At 41.9% G+C, this 17,953-nt stretch overlaps 1 protein-coding gene across 1 annotated transcript in view; it reads right to left on the minus strand.

Moving 5' to 3' along the window:
* Nucleotides 1-17,953, minus strand: part of p3h2 (prolyl 3-hydroxylase 2) — a 55,926-nt gene that overhangs the window by 11,150 nt on the left and 26,823 nt on the right. Inside the window, exons 2-3 of the mRNA XM_085774414.1 lie at nucleotides 4,165-4,317; nucleotides 3,105-3,294 (exon numbers count right to left, since the gene is read on the minus strand). Of these exons, the coding sequence (XP_085630540.1) occupies nucleotides 3,105-3,294; nucleotides 4,165-4,317 (343 nt within the window). The remainder of the gene's footprint in view (nucleotides 1-3,104; nucleotides 3,295-4,164; nucleotides 4,318-17,953) is intronic.

The following is a 17,953-nucleotide window of genomic DNA, read 5'->3' on the forward strand; positions in this document are numbered from 1 at the left end:
CAGACTATATTACACTCAGCAATATATACATACATCTTAACACAATAAACATAATAATCACAGTCTCTGCTACAGCGTTACTGGAAAATAACCCACTGATTGTAAGGAAAACAAAATCCAGCCAAAACTAGTTAGCCATCCTTTCTGTGTTTTTGCAAATCGGGCCATACATATTTGAGACAAAGCACACTTGTCAGCAATTAAGCTGCGGCTACTGCGGAGAACTCGCCTCAGCTTCCAGAGAAAAAGGCCTGACTTGTGTTAACAAAAGCATCCCTGACCAAAAACTGGTGTAAGTATAATCGTGTAATTATCATCTGGTGCATGTTTTGCTGTGGATACACACACACACACACACACACACATACACACGCACAGACACCCCTCCACATAGCAAATGCCTGACTATGTTAAAGCCAACACAGACTCCTACAGCACTGGCTCCACTCTGGCTCCATGTTGTAAACGAAATAAAATGGTAACACATGACAAGAAATGTGAGAGATTAGATTAGTGTTAGTGATTTATGAATCTCCTAACGACTGCATGAGTAACACTTGGTGATAAAATATTGCAGTAGCTCCATGCTTGATGAAGGCCAGTTGCTGCTCTGGAGCTGGAGCTGTCTTACAGTGACCTCTGTCGTTGAGCTGCTCCGTTGTTTTCGAGGATACACAGCAGCAGCAGCAGCAGCAGCAGCAGCAGCAGAGGGACAGAGAGAAACCGGACCATGGAGACTGGCAGAGGTGCAGTGGGAGTTTATTCTACTGCTCCTACTGCTGTCCTGTACATAAACTGGTGTAAGCTAATACAACAAGCTATAAATTCTACCTCTTTAAGCTCATAATATTCAGTTTTTAGTGACAGTGTCATACATATATGAAATGGAATATATATATATATATATATATATATATATATATATATATATATATATATATATATATATATATAGGTGAACTGGTTGGATGACTTTAACTGTGCATGTGTGCCTAATAAAAATGGACACTCTATATCAACCTGCATGACTAGAAACGGCATTCGAGCTGAAAATGTGTTGCTTTCTGGTGCCAGAGAGAAGCTCAGTGTTGCATTGGTCAAAAAAACAAACTCAAAAGATAAACAGTAAGTAAACAGAGACACTGTGAAAACAAAAATATGTAGTAGTAGTTTGGAGTGCAGTAAACATTGGCTGTAGCTTAGCTTCTGGTTCAACAAGGCTCTGAAGCAGAATGTGAATGCAACAATCTGGAAAATGTTCATAACTATTTTTAACTGGGCTGACTTGATGTAACCATGTAATTTGTAGTCAATGAGCTAAAGCAGACAAAAATATCAGTTAAAGAAAAGATGCAGAGAAAAAACACTGCATTTGCTATATTGTAGAAGGGAAACAAGGTTAAGATAGGTCAGAGAGAGAGAAGAAGAAGAGGCAAGCTTATAGTGAATCGGGGGATTTCGCTGCACTCAGGCGGTTCTCCTGGCCCTGGTTCAGGATGTTTTCCTGGATTGACGAAGACAGTAATAGAGCATGTCTACCAAGTCCCAGAGCTAACTGCATACAGCTCAGCTAACGGTTTTGAACAGCAGAGAATATCACTCAACACATCAGCATCACTTGGGGCCTGCTTTGTTTCACTTTCACCTCTTTTCTATCTTTTTATTGTTTTCAAAGTTTCTGAGCTGCATCTGCATGTGATGAACTCTAGAGAGGAGAGTTTGCTCTCACATTAAGAATAAACACAATCCTTCCAAAAAATCAATGGGCAGTCCGATCAGTTGGCTTCTGAATCCTATTGGCACCAGACTGTAATACGATGTGAGAACATGCAGTACAGACAGCAGGATCAGCTGAATTTGATGAGTGAAACTGTAAAAAAAAAAAAAAAAAAAAGCTCAGTGGGCCGAGCAGGCGCCTCATATGTAGAGTCCTCAATGTAGTGGCCCCAGTTCGATTCCACCCCCTGCCCTTTGCTGCATGTCATTCCCCCTCCCTTTGTCTCCCTTTTTCCTGTCTCTCTCCAGTTGTCCCAAAATATTTAAAAAACAAAAAAAATATGAACCTTTAAATTTGGATTCTATTCAGGGTCTAAATTCAAGAGAGCTGCTTACTTCTTTTGTTGCATGCTCCTTTTCAGCTAATTTAACAATCCAAGATGTCACTGGTGGTGTAAATCAACAATAAAGTGAAAACTCATGGAATATGGTCTTTCAAAATCTGTGTGGGGGACCTGATGTCTCTGTTATGACTTGTGCTCCTCAACGGTTCTGAGTTATTTTTTAACCACAAATTACACTGTATTTGTACTGCTTAGATTTGCACATTTTGAATCTGCCCTGAGGCTTTTCACTGTTTGACACTTATTCATTTTTATCACCAAGAAATTCAAGCCAATACGCTAACAAATTAATCTCTGTATTGCAACACGTGGAGTGCCAGGAAAGGCTTGGAGACTGATGAAAACAAAGTGGAAGCTCGAGTGTGATTAACGGTCAATATTTCTCTTATGAAACTTTTTTTCAATTTTTCAAAAGGTGGACATTTAAAATATTGTTGAACCTCTACCACTAACAAATCCTGTGGTTTATCTTACTAACACAAGATCATGAATAAAATTGTTGTGCATTTTTCCGTCGCAAGCACTGTGGGCAGCAGAATGGTTGTGGATATATAAGAGCATGCAATGATAATTCTCATTCCTGTCTTATTTTCTGTACATCATCCAGTCCGAACATGACTTTTTATCCCTTGTCCATCTCCTCTCATCCTACCATAGCCAACTTCCACCCAGTGCCAAGCCACTGCCAGGCAGATTTGATCACCAAGTGAGCATGAAGAGCTGTTTGGCCTTGCCTAAACCTCCCCAGGCTCTCTCAGCACAACAAATCCCAGCTCCAGCTCAAAGGCCATGCAGCACAGCCAGGCGTGATGGTGGAACAGTCACGATAAGTTGATAAAATGCTTCCTATATCAACTAGACTCACTTGGGTCATCTTAGATTGTGAGGAACGCAGAAATCAGGCATGTTCTGAGTTACTGAGAAAAATGCAAGTCAACAAACCATTTCCTGTTGAAGTAAACCTCTTCAGTTCTTGGCTCCTACCTGATATGAGTTCATGGAGGCTGTAGCGGTAGCGGAGGTGATCGTGGCCCTCAAACCTCTGTGGTCCTTGGCACAGGGCCCGACACTCCACATCTGCCTTATAGTACTCCACCAGAGCATCTTCGAACAGAGTGATGGCGCCCTCATAGTCACCTTTGTCATACAACCTAACTGCTGCGGTGAACGATTGCTGCATGTGGACACAGGAGAGAAGGAAGATGATGAGAAAAACGGCTTTGGTGATCACCATGGACATTTATACATCATTGCTAGTTGATTTCTAATAGAGTTAAAATACTGTAAGTAAACCTTTAGCCAGCTCATAAAAGCTTTTACAAGCCCACTGGTGCACATCGAGTTTCCTGCAGCAGCAACGGTCATTTGTTTAGAATAAACACCGAGGAATCGGCTGCCAGAAAGGAGTACTGCTCTCAATTCTTTTTTGGATACATTGAAAATAATGTATTTTATATACATGAATGAATACATTGTCACCAGAGATTTGCTCTGGACTGGGACTGCAAAACAAAATACAGAAACACTGAGTAATAAGAGAAGGTGCAGAGACAGAAATACGTTTAATAAACAACAATGCTGAAGGGTTTTAATTAATATGTTAAAGGGATATTTGCAATAAGTGAGTCTTGAAGGTACAAGATTAAACTAGGTATATTTTTCACTTTAAGATATAGAGACAAAGACAGAAGAGAGAAAGAGCCGACAGACACTGGAACAAAGGACAAAGGATCCAAAAATATTTGGCATTCGGGTCTTCACCACAACCACAACTAAAAAGCCTAAAGAGTTTCCAGTCATTAAACTGCAAGGGCCATTAACACAAAAGGACCCCCTCATATATAAGAACATCTGCACTTTTCTCTTTTGGAAAGAAGTGATGTAGAAAAAACTAGAATCACTGGCCAGACAGTTTGGCAAAGGCTGATAAAAGATGTGTGCAACATGTCATTACGTGTAGCACAAACAGGGTGCTGTAAGGCCTGAAAAACAGACTGGTGAAAAATAAGTAATAAAAGATACACAGTGAAACTTCCTGGGTTACCTGGTGAGGCCGGGCCTCTCGGTCTACAAAGTGGTCCTGCTCGACCCCCTGCAGGTCTTTGTACTGCTCCAGGTTCTGACCCATCTCCACATGTTCTGGATTAGCCTGGAAATAGGTGTGAGCTGCTGCCGCTGCCTTCTCAGGCTGCTTCAGCTAGAGAGAAGGAGACAGAGAGGGAAAGAGGGAAGGAAAAGAAAGATTTTATTAGAATGAATACCAGGACCAACATTGGCACTGTGATAGTGATTACTGTACAGCTGATCCATTGACACATACAGGCTTTAAAAGCACAAAGATGAAGCTGATGAAGTTAGTTAAAACGAGGGTGATGTAACTGCAAGATCAAGGGGTTTGCTTGGCATTGCTTATCTCCTCAATGCAACCCCAACAAAAAAAGTCAATCTTTCATAAGAGATTTTCATAGTTTTTACAGAAACACATCATTATAAAATACTTGGCCTTGTTTGAAAGAAGGTCTATCAATCTAGTGACAGCAGTTTGTAATTGTACCAATTAATTTTGATAGAGCAACAGAAACAATGAGGAAACTTCATCTCGGTCAACGTGTCATTTTAATGACCAATGATGTAACTGTGATCAGTTTGTCACAGACGTTCTTAGATATGAAACTGCTCTAAAACAGACAGACATTTCTCTGAGGTTTTTCCTACAAGAAGAACAACAAGCTAAAATGTATGCCATTCTGACCTTTCTTAAAAATAATTCTTATGAGACTGAAACATTGTGTTATTGCTGAGTTTGGTTCATCAGACCAGAGAAAAACAGAGTAGATCTACAGGAAGAGACTGTTCCCAGGCACATCCTGTCATTAGGGACAGTTCTCATTAAAGTTAAAATGATAGATGAGTTCTGTGTATTAGAATGAAATACACAGCTCAGGAATCCAGTCTGCTTCCTGATAAATGTGTCAGACATAAATACACCAGAAAAAGGACAGTTTTCCGTTGAAACTTGCAGTACAGATATGAGATGTGTGCTGGCTAATGATGTTTGTGAGTGCTGCTGATACACTGCAGACCACGGCCTGTGTGAATGACTTCAAGGTCTGAGGGATGAAAGTTGGCAGCTGTCGTATCTCTGTCTTGGCAGCTGGTTGACTGATAAACTAACACAAACAGTAAGAGTGCACTCCTGTAACAATTTACCACACAATATGTTCAAAGACTTTTCATACACAAAACATCAAGCAAGCATGGTACCTTAAAAGTAAATAATACGCAAAGTTAAAAACATGGGCACATGTGGTAGTGATAAACTTGGAACAATAGTTTACTTGGCTATGGCAGATTTGTCTATCTAAAAAAAAAAAGAAAAAACAATTATGATATAAAGTGGTCTGGATCATTCCCTTGTCTGAACTGTATTGTTATTTTGAAACATCTTTATCTTCATCTATTTCTAATTTATTAAAACATATTCATAAACTGAACTCCTATTGAACAGACATAAGACTGTGTTCACTGTCCATGTCTGTCATCTCATTCTGTGGTTTCTACCTTTCCTCTACAGCTGTTCCATTAAGCAAAGGTGGCTTCCAGTACAAAACAATGATATGTTGAAAGGAGAGAAGTCACCCCCCTGTCCTCACATCTACCACCACCACCACACCTCACTACTATACATCACAGCAAATCAGTTAAGACGCCCTCCAAACATCAAACGCATATGAACTTCCACTCTCTGCTGTTAAACAAACACACAACCACTGTGTCGGTTCCAGATCTGTGGTGAGAGCTGGTGTCTTGTAAATTCAAGATGCTCTTAAATGCCTTAAAAAAACAACAACATTGAAGTAAGTCAACCATGTGTGCATGCCTGCTTCTACTCAGATAAGATCCTAATCGTGCTCAAGCCTCAACATGGACAGGTTACACAATAGCCCGCACTGAATCCAGCTCACTGTGCACCTCCACAAACTCATAAAACTGAGCCTGTTGCCAGCTGATGATTTGAACCTGCTGCCTCGTGACCTTTGTGGGACGTCAGTTCCCAATTTACACTTTCTGTCTTCATTTTCTATAGTATAGTGACTAAGAAAACAAAGAAGTAATAAAAAAGGTGATAAAACGTGCAGTTACAGGGTGTTTGATGGTGACTAAACACGGCACAATGCGGGAGAGAATGATGACGACTTCAGCGGGAACCAGTGGAGGATGACGGGATGATTACAATGGAATAAAAAACAGATACAAAGAGGTGAAAGCAGGGAAACTCATGTGAAGGATTGAATATCTCAGTGTTAACTCTGTCACAGTATCACAGGGGTATCAGACTCCATTTGTTTAAATCCCTCACGTTCCCAACAGGTGCAAACTTAAAGCGGATCCCAGTGTCTCTCAGCCTCTCCTCCTGACAGTTGAGAAGGTCAGTCTAGACTCGCCTGGCTGCCAAAAGCACAACAAGCTGAGAGACCTTCTCAGCACACTCACCCCTCTGTTTTTGCCACTCAGCGCTGGTTCATTTGTGCCAGTACAGACATTTGATACAACAAAAACCTTTATTCTTTTCTATGTATTGTTTTCATGGGGATGAGTTGGAAAGATAAAACTTGGGAATTTCCACACGCTCCTGAAATTTAGGAAATTTCTAACTCAAGAGTCGATAATATTTTGCACACACCAGAACAACAAAGCGCCATGTGTTTTCTTACAGGGGAGGAAAACAATTTTCACAGAGTCTGCAGAGAGCACGTCATAAAACACATAAATGAACCGCTGCGACAGAAGAAGCAAATATTCTCTTCCCCCACACAGACCAGCCCTCTTCTTTTTGAAGAATGACTCCCATGGCAGACAAAATTGGGTCTCTTTCATGTGGAGGCAGAGGAGGCAGGAAAGAAAAGCCCCGCCGGACATGCTTGGTTACCCCTGAAAGGCCAAAGAGTGAGGTGCATTCCTGGTCAGATCACCTGGCTGGAGCCACTGGGAGATACCCTCCATGGCCAAGTGGGGGTGGGGGGGTGGAGGGGACATATTAGGTATTCATATCAATTCCTCTGTGCTCTTTGACATGTTTATCAAATACTGTACATGGAACTCATGAAAGCTTGTGGGGGCTGGAGATAAAGATAAAAGGAATGACAATACACTTCATACAAACAGGCCAGTCAGATGTACAAATGTGGGAAAATTCACAGTTTGAGTGTAAATGGCAAAACATCTTCTTATATACAATTAATTTAGCCTTTGGAAAAGTGCAACCCCTGATCCATCATGTTGCTTAATGGATTTTCTATTCGCATAAATTAACCACAGCCTTTTTTTCATATTTTCAATGCATTTGATCAGTATTCATCTCTCAGTGACGGTGCTTTGACAATCATATACAGACACAAATAGCAGAAAACTGCACTTGCATACATAAACACAGGTAAATGCAACAAGTTAAAACCAATTTTCTGGCAGCTGCACCAAAGATCTTGTGAAATATGTGGGAATAAATTGCTCACTAATGTAGGAATAGGCTGCACATTGACAACTAGACTGGAACACTGGAGCCCGCAGTGAAACCTGGACTGAATTAAAATTGATGAAATCAGTGAAAGTGTATCTGAGGGTGGATTTTTTTCTCTAACTGATGGCGCAACCTCGAGAACACAACGCTGCTCTATCTGTCGCTGCCTCGGCCGCTGAATTCCCCACAAGTTCTCCTCCCAAGATAACTGGAGGAGAACATCCTACTAAGATGCTATTGTAGACTTGGCTTTGCTCGATCTGATAAACACCAGTTGAATTTTTTTTCATCCAGACTCCTTCAGACTAAACAGCAAAGATCGCACAGGCTAAGGAGGAAGGAGGTGAGGGGGGAAGTTTGCACTCTAGTCTGCACTCACCTGCCTCCGCCTCCACCCACCCCTCCTCTGGCCCTGGCTGCCCTCAGCCCCTCAGGGACGACCTGGCTCAGTCCAGAGGGTCAGCTGGAGGAAGGGGGGAATTACTCCACTACATCAAACCAGCACAAACACAGCTGTGGTCAGCTACTGCCAAATCTATTGTCCTGAGACTAGACGGACCACAACCCGGGGAAGCCTTGAACATGGGAGACTCCCTGTACTTTTCCTCCTTCGTTTCATCGTGGGCCGGCACTAATTTCTATAAGAGACGTACTGTAGCAAGAGGAAGCTTTAAGAAGGATCATTTGTTAAGAAACAGCAGAGTCGGAATGAAAACAGATCTGCTTCACCACTTAATTTCACATGATAGCAGTATCAGATTTACAGTTAGTCAGGTAGTCAGTCGTACGGTACATTATGGAAACAGATAATTCAGCATGGACGGTTACTGGGAGTCAGAGTGATGTATCAAAGTGACAGAAACTCAGACAGGTCCAAGCTTGGAGATTGTGAATGAAAAAAAAAACACAGGCTCATATATCAAAATGAGAAGAGTTAAAGGTTAAAACACCCCCTAAGGATGACACGGTGGAGATCAATCATAGGGCTTAAAGTGAGATTGCCATTATATTGAATAGTGTAATGGAAAAACAGAGCACAAACTAGAAACAGACACGTGTGGGTAAATCAAAATTTGTCTCTCCCGTGTCTGCTGCAGAGGAAAAAAAGGGGTCCTATGAACGTGAGTCATTTTCCAAGAAAAGCCCCAAACACCACAGTCTGTACATCATCAACCACTGGGATAGAAGTCTCCATCATGGTTTATAAAACTGAGCCGTATAGAAGCAGTACATTGTGATATCATACAACCTCTGTCAAATCAACTTTCACATTTCAGTTTTTACCTCTTTTTCTTTTCTCAGTGCACTTGGAAAATAAATTGTTGTGCCAGAAACATTTTCTTTGGTTCTTCTTATTGTCACATTGACATGGCATGTTTTTTTTCTGGGATTGTGCACGTGTACTAAGAAAAGATTGGACTGAGAATTGGTAGTTATACAATTAATGTGACACTTTTACAGTAGTTACACAAATTAAACTACGCTGTTAATGTAAGGCTTTCTAAGAGATTTTAAGTTCCTTTTCCACCAAATTCAGACACAGGAAAAATAACTCATGAGCATGATTTACATAAATATTAAAAGTCCACTCTGCCAGTTAATTTGGACATTAATCACCGTGGGATTTAAAACCACAGCACTGTTAATCTCTACCTTTAAAATCTTTGAATGTAAGAGGCGTACATCTTGTACCACATGAGAAAACGTCTCCTACCATATGAATATCAGAGGAGCACCTGCAGGGGTGAATAACTACCACTCAGTCTGAGCCCTCGGTTTGCCCTCCTCACTAAAGAGCAACCTGTGTTGGAGCTGCCGGACCGCCCTGCCACTCTGAGAGAGGTGCCCTTGATGTGGGTACAGTTTAGTGCCAAGGAAAATGTACACTTGCATGCCTTTCTCCTCTGGGCCCCCTGCCTGATTCACAGGTATGTTAATAAGCCTGGGCTGGCGCCACAGATGCAGAGATGATGTTGTGAAAGAAAGCACGTATCCTGATGCCACAAACAGGCGTGGAAGGAGTTGCACAGATGGCTTGTCAGAGGCAGAATGTATCACCCAAAAAATAACTGAGGAGTTGGCAACAAGCAGGCAAATCTGGCAACCGCAGAGCTGAACACTCGGGAGGCAACTGTTTGAAAGAGTTTCTACAGTTTTCAAGAGGCGAGGAAACTCTAACAGAGCAGACATAGGTTACTGTTCAGCTTAAGACCAAATGCAACTCCACAAATCAATCACACAGAACCATCTCCTCTGTCAGCAAGTTGCCGAAATCCTGTCTCGTGATTATATAAAATGCCAACAAGCCTTAAAACTGTTACGTATCACACAGAGTGGACTTCCTAGATCATATTTCACCTTTTCACTGGTGCTTGTAACAATACCTATTTTCCGTCTGAACTCCAGTAAAGTGCTAATCACCTGAAAAAACGTATCTTGCAGTTGAACGCCCATTTTCCTGCTAACTCATGACTGTCCCTTCCTGAGAAACACAGTACAGTACGGCCTCACAGCTCTTTACATTGAACACATTCCAGCAGGAACATCTGCGAGCGTGATAACAGTGTCCTTATGCAGCCAGTAATGATTTTGAGGCCGGCGAAGGAGAGAAGTTGCGTCTGCTTCCGAAGGTCAATCTGATACGATCGTTTAGGAATGCGCTGTCGCATTGATACAAACCATCTCATTACGGCCTGATGATGTTGAGAAGGTGCTCATGTCACCAGACATAAACAACCAGACCAAGTCATTGGCAACAAAAAAAATATGCTTTCAACTTAAGCTGAGCTTGTAAAAAAACTTTTGGAAGATGGGAATGGAAAGAAAATAAAGCTTGTCCTTGATTCACATTAAAGTGGGAACTCTCATCTGTATTAAAGAGAAGACAGAAAAGGTTCAACTGCCAAAAACTCCTAAAACTATGTACCAATAAACGTAAGAGAAAACATTTTTTTGCTGCACAGCTGGGACCAAAATATTCCAGCCATCTGTCTGAGGAGCACCGACTGTGTATTTACCTACTCAGGGAGTGTTTTAATGGGGAGAATATTCACTCCTCTATGAACACACTAGTCATGAGGCTGACCAGACCCATAGAAAGTTTACTGTCACTAAATCAATATTTGTCTCCTTAGGTGGAGAGTTTGGAACATATTCTTCCCCATGTATTTATCCCCCAAACAAGCAATTAAAGCACAAGTTATCTTTTTCATTCGGCAGCACATTTTGAGCTTAGTGGTGGTTTTAAAGACCAAACAAAGACAAACATTTCAGAAGTTCAGACACAACATGAAGTGAAAGACGAGATCAGAATTATTGCATAAGTAATGAGTGAATTCCTGGAGTCTTGGGTGGTCACAGTGCCCTCGGCCTTTGGGAATCAGTTCGTCCTTGAGTTTGTGCCAAATTTGAAAAAAAAAATCCTTAAGGCATTCCTGAGATATCACGCTCATCAGATGGATGGACGGCAACATGAAAACATTACAACTCTGATCACAGCTGTCGCTGGCACAGCACAGAAGAACTGCACATGCATATTTATTATTGGGGATGGAAAAAACTGTCAACACTTCATTGGTATCAAATGAAACATGTCCACAGCACGGAGTATCACCAACCAAGTATATTATGGTCTGATTCATACTGTTACCATATACTTTTACAGTTCCAGATTTAAATCATAATTGTACATGTGTACCTGTTTACATGAAATTTTATATTGGTTACATATGGCGGCTTATGTTTTAAGAAAATAATGATTTTATGTCTTGTAAGCTTTGTTTTGTTCTTAGAACCAGAACTCATGTATTGTATTGATTAGACAACAACAATAAATCAATTATTTGATTAGGAGACCAAAAGTGAAGACATAATGGACTATTCTGAAGATGCTCAAATATGAGGACTGGTTGCTTTTCATGGTGTTATGGCATAGTAAATTAAATAGTTGGGGGTTTTGTATTGTGGGTTGGACAACAGAAGAGATACAATGACTTAAACCTGTGATGGGAGTTTTTGTTTTCTGATGACCAATTAATTCATAAATTCGTTCTGGTTTGTGAGAGGTCCATTAATTCATGTGAGAAAACATGTGGCATGTCAACAGGCTGGCACCAGGATGTGAACATCTGGTTGGAAAGAGGCTTGAGACCATTTCACAATACTAGTTGCAAATCATAAACAAATGGGGGTAGATTGGGATTTTACATGCTAAGGAAGTCTGCATACACCTACTAACTCTAGTAAAACACAGCTCTTAGTTGCTGGTGATAGCTGTAGCAGCTATGCTGTGTCAAGATGTTGGCATCATTGCCTGGCATAAGGAACTTGCTATAGGAAAGTTTGTGAAAATGGCTGATTACCTTCCCATGAAGCAAGCCCTCCCACTTCCTTCCACTCTGGATCGTTTCAAAGCCGAACAGTGAGCACTTTGATTGACGATTCAAGGAACTTCAGAAATTCCTGGAAGTCTGGAAAACAACTTATGTCTGTTTCACAGTGTTAACACTGGAAGATCCCTCAGTGTAAGACAATATGTAGAAGAATCAAACCAGACTATTCAATGATAAGATGGAGATGAACCATTTGATTGGACACACCTATTCACACACAAACAATATTCGTGCTCGTGATGTATGTGTGGCACTAATTGGACAGAAAAACATTACAGCCTCTACAAATGAACCTTTCCATCATGCCCCTGTAAGTCTTTCATTTCATTAACTCGGCAGCTTTGATGGACAGAAAGCTGCTTCAGCACATGCTTACTGTACACACAGGCCACATAATGTCTTTACTGTACACTGAAGGCATGAATAAGTCGCTTTATAATCTCAGCTAAATGAAGCAGACAGGGTTTGTTTTTGCTCTGCTGCTAAATCAAATAACACATTCACACAAGATCTGGATAGTGAGTCCATGTTAGTCAGGAAGCCTGCCAGCCGGTCAAGGTGTAAATTACATACAACATGGCTAACATGTGAAGCACATGCTGTGAAAAAAAAAAAAAAAAAGCTGGGTGAGGGGAGCGTTTCCTCTCAGTGATGTCATGGGTAAAAGTTGTACCTTGGTGTCCTCCCTCCCTCTCTTCCACACTCTCCCCATCGCACCACCCGTCCTTCCCTCATCTGTCCGGTCCTGCTGACAGCTCTGCACAGTGGCCTCTTTCTGCTCATCCTCACCCCACCCTGGGCCAGAGCATGTTCCTCCTATAAGGTCACGTCAAAGGAATGCCTGAAAAAGCCTCAACGCTCTGTCTCTGCTAAAAAGCCTCTTTCACTACCCCCGCGAAGACACAGGAGGCATGACGAGGCAGGAAAGACGGCCACCGCCCCTTCCTTCATCGGGCTCATGTCCTTCAAACTTTCCTAAAAATCCCTCACAGAGACTGTACATTGAAAACAAAACAGTCAAAGAATAATAATGCCACTGTGCACAGGAGAAAACTCTATGACTTCGGCCTTGTGTTGCATGCCCGGGCTGTGTGTTTTTAAAGCTGCTGGCTTTGATTAGGTGGAAAAACGAGAGAATGTACTTGACCACGGTGGCATGAACTCAGTGGGAACCCAAAATGTGGAACAGACGCTGGTGATCCAGAATCTATTAGCTATCAAAACACAGTTCTTGTCATTTATGAGCTAATCTGGATCAGGCAACTTGAACCGACTTGATTGTTTGTACATCTGTAGCTGTGTCTGCCCTGTGGCTGACATCATTTGGCTGTAGAGGGAAATGACTGCTTCTATTATCTCCTCCATCTCCAGCGACAGTCCAGTTAAGCTTTGTGGGACTTAACACTGAGAGACAACACAACCTTCTCCTCTAAACTATCCTGAGGCCACCCGACACCCCATCAGCTACTGTATCCTTAGTCGACCATCACGCTCTCTTTCCCATGTCTGATCTCGCTTCCTGGGCGGCTTCAGGACACACAAGGCCACCTTTGTGTGGAAACCTCAAAAACACAAGGTGTGTACATTTTAAGTAGTGCAGACGGGGTGGAAAATCACCTTTAATGTCTTCCTCCTCCCTCTCCTCCTCCTCCTCCTGCTCTGTCACGTTCACTCCTGCCTAAAATACAGTAACACACATGCACCCTTTCTCCTTCAAGTTTCTAAAAACAGACCTGGTTAGCTGACGTTTTATTTTTACTCCACTATCCTCTGATCTCACTCCCCGCCATGTTTCCATTCACATAAAGGTACCTTCTTCTGGACTGGAAAAAACACATTCACACTGACTGGTCCCACAGAACTGAAATGTGGCTCACAGTTGTGTTTTGTCTCTCTCACTTTGCCTTTGGTCAAGGATGTGGTGTGTGTATCCAAAGAGTATACAGACTGGAACTAGAGCCCAAGCATGGGATACCACACATACTAACAGTCAGGCTCTGCTCAGAAACCTCTACTGTGCTGCAGGTTTGAGGAATAGGAATTGGGGACATCATATTACCTGCCTTCTTGCCAAGAGTTAGACTAAACGAATTAATACAGGAATGTTTTATCTATTTTAACCTACACGCACACAAAGCAGAATACTGGCATTGTTATGCATTTATTTTATATATTCACACATGAATTTTCTGTTTTTCTGTCAGTGTCTTGAGTGAGTTTTGTCTGTTGTTTTTATTGTTTGTTGTTTTTTCCAGCCAAAGAAATGTTTTTTTCCATGTCATGTAAGACTAATGGACAATAAAGTTGTTTTTTTTCTGAGTTGAGCGATAGCTACTCTCACGTTCCACTAGTCGAATTAGCCTGTTAGCTTAGCATAGAAAAAAGATTAGGATGTCGGGAAACAGCTAGTCTTGCTCCGTCTGAAGGTCTAGCAGCACTTCAAAAACTCATTAAGTAACAATACAAAAGATGTGAACATTAAAGGGATACTCCAGCGTAAATTTAACCCATGCTGCGGGTCAAGAATGCCCATGAGACCGAGTAAAACACCCCCACGAGATATCAAGTTTGCCAAAAGCAACTTCTCTAGTCGTAGCGACTTCAGTACAGACAGCCAGATAGCAAAATACGGTACTGTTGTTTTTGTAGCCATGAGCCAACCGCCATCAAAAAAGCCACTCATGGGCACAAATAATGCACAGAACAGCATCACACTTGGTCAACAGAAGGCTACAAATAGGGTCCCAGCCCTATGGTCCCAGCACATGATACGAAGCATCAAACATGAGTAGCTTTTTGGCTCTTGGCTACAATTTTGCCAGCTGGCTGTCTGTACTGAAGTCGCTACAACTAGAGAAGTTTGCAGTAGGCAAACTTGATCTCTAGTTGGTCCAACAGTTTCTATTTGTTTCTGTCAGATTTTGGCCTTGAATTGAGAATAGTGCTTCAGGTGATAGAGAGAGAAAATTAATTATTCTTCAAGCAGTTTATACGTCTTGTTATTGTCACATCCATTTATTCGATCAAAATGTATCCATGTTTGTTTCAAATATGTCATGGTTTGAACAGTTTCCTTCTACATATTTTTTAACTTGTAAGTTAAGGTGAAACTGCTCCCTGGCGGACATGTAGGCCCATGTTACGCCCTCAAACTCACGCATGTCTGAGTGACGCAGTCCAGAGAAGCATCACTTCAGCTTGACCCTCTGCAAGAAAGTGCATGAGCTAATTCCCCCAAATGTCAAACTTAAAACTCCTCTAAAACGGTCAAGAAAGAAAGAGAAGCAGCTCAGAATCCACTACTATCTCAAAGGACAGAACATGACACTAACCACTTCAGCAAATTTTGTAGACCTTTCACTCCATTTCCCCATAAAGCTCCAAAGATGAGGGGATTTCCCATCAGCACATTTGAAGGAAACATTTACAGGCACGCCACTCAGAGTCAGGGGTCAAAGGTCATCCTTTCGCATGAGCGTGGGCGCACTCAAGCTTTTCCACTGTGCCTGTAAAGGCAGCAGGCTGGAAAAATAAAACAAGGTGCGCATGATGTGGTGTTTAAGTGTTAAATCTAAAGCAGACAGCTGTTTAGTTCGCACACAACAAGGTCTTCAAGAGAAGCAGAGCAGGGAGGAGAAACTGTATGTAGCTGTGTGCATGTGTAGGTGTGTGTGAAGCAGTGAGTATGTGCGGCCCAGTAGACAATGCAAGCATTCATCCAGCCGCTTGGTTCTCACCCTCTGAGGCCCCTACATGCCCCAGAGAAATATAAAATATATTTGCTCATGTTGAAATCAATCTGGTGTTGTAGCAATGAGCAGACAAAGGGCACGACACAATGCCCCGAACAGTCAACCTCAGTTGGTGAGAGATTGAAATCCATCCGAGGCCCAAGTCTGAGGCTGGATCCATAGGTCCTTGATTAATATGTCAAAGTTTAACAGCAGGGATGTACATTTGAAAATCATTGGGATTTGTCAAATGTTTTCATCTGATTTGACACAAATTTACACAAGCTTTTCCTTCAAAGCGAAGTGCGCACTCAAGAGCAACTTCCCATGTCACTGAAGAATGTTAATCAGTCGACTGTCAACACAGAAACATCATTTTAAGAGTCTTAACGGGCTGAGTGTCAGCAGATTACAGCATGACAGGTTCAAGTGCCCTGAAGGAGCATTTCCTGGTTCAAGCTTCGAACCTGGTTCAGCCTCGCTCTCTGATGAGGTAATGGATCCACCCTTCATCTATGAGGCTAAATCAAACAGCGACATTTGTGGTCCTGTACTGTATTTAATCACAAATGCAGCCCATCAATCAAACCAGCACCCTCTGACCCTTGGAAAAAGAAAACCTCTCCAGGCATACTTCAGACAATTGCATGTAAAAGGAGAAGAAATGGCCGGGAACATAAGCAACAACAGTGACGCCTGCATGATTTAAGGATTACCAGAGGGAGAGAGGAATGTATCTTCTTCTCCTTAAAGCTGCTGGTTGTATGTGAGCTGAAACTGAGCCATCCAGATTCAAAGCCGATCATGAAAAAAAAAATATCCCAATGCATTAAACAGGTGAAAAGGTGTAGATGTAGAGTAAGTATCTGTCACTTTGGAGTTACACAGTTGTGACTTTCCAGCAGAGACCACTGCTACATAGAGGATGCAACCAGATCCAGAATATATTCCCTCCAGGGATGAACAGTCAGATTTTATGAGCTTAGTCCTCCTCAGCTGCAAAAATGTCCAGAGGCTGAAAACAGAAAAAGGGAGGATGGAAATGCAGACCCAGGCTGGTCATGTAAACACTCAGCAGGAGGCAGAAGACAGATTCTGAAAATATAAGCAGCATGACTTTTGGCTGTACTAGCGAGGGGATAAACTTAATGTTTCCTTTGATTTAGCGTTTCTTCCTTTTCTGTCTTCTTTAACCAGCCCTGTCCCAGCAAAAGGAAAGACACTGTTGCTCATGTTTTATCTTATCTTTATGATTGTAGACCGCTCCATACCCGCATCTCCAGGTTGTTTTCAGTCTCCCCCTGTTGTGAAGGGTGCCATCCATCATCAGTTGAGATTATTTATCTAGTGACTTTAACTTCAGAGAAAATCTCACACCTCGTCAAGCCTGGTCTCTACTGGCTTCTCTTGAATATGGGAGAACAGCAGGAGACTTCTTGTATTGCACTGCACATCAAAGAAAAGACTAAATTACAAAACTATAACAACACTGAAAGCAGTATCAAACTTATAGAGGAATAAAATAGTGTTTGTTACGGGAATGAATAAATCCTGGAGCAATAAATTCTGAAAGGCCATCTAAGAATGAAATCCTTCATATAACAGAGGAACTTAGAGTTGGTGTAAATTGTACCGTCAGGCTGAAACCATTATTGTGGATAGAAGAAATTCTTGACATAGCTGGAACCCAAACTCACAACTGAGAGATGTTTCATGTTTGAACTCTGAGGAAATGCGCATGGATATGTGCACAGACACTCACACCCTGACGCACACTGTCACATTCACCCTAGGAGTTCTTGGCACAGGCTGCGCACATGCGACAAAAATAACAACTTAAATTTATTGCATGTGTTTTCACTGTCATAAATACGCTCTGTACGTTTTGAGACGATACTGATGGGAAATAAATCTCCAGTGGAAGTGTTGGAAGAAAAGCTGACAACACCTCAGTTTAGACATTTTCTCAGTCCATCATCCTATCCCTCTTGGGGGCTGTATCTCAAAACCTGACCAAGCCGCCGTGTCAGGGGGTCGACATACCACCACATTTCTTCTGGCTATTTACATACACACACACTTACTGTGTGTGTGTATTTCTCGCACTTATGTCCACACACACACACACACACACTTACTTTCTCGCACTTATGTCCACACACTTACTGTGTGTGGACATAAGTGCGAGAAAAT

Source organism: Trachurus japonicus, chromosome 4 (genome assembly GCF_045865225.1).
Source record: "Trachurus japonicus isolate A0001 chromosome 4, Traja_1.0".
In the NCBI taxonomy this organism is placed as follows: domain Eukaryota; kingdom Metazoa; phylum Chordata; class Actinopteri; order Carangiformes; family Carangidae; genus Trachurus; species Trachurus japonicus.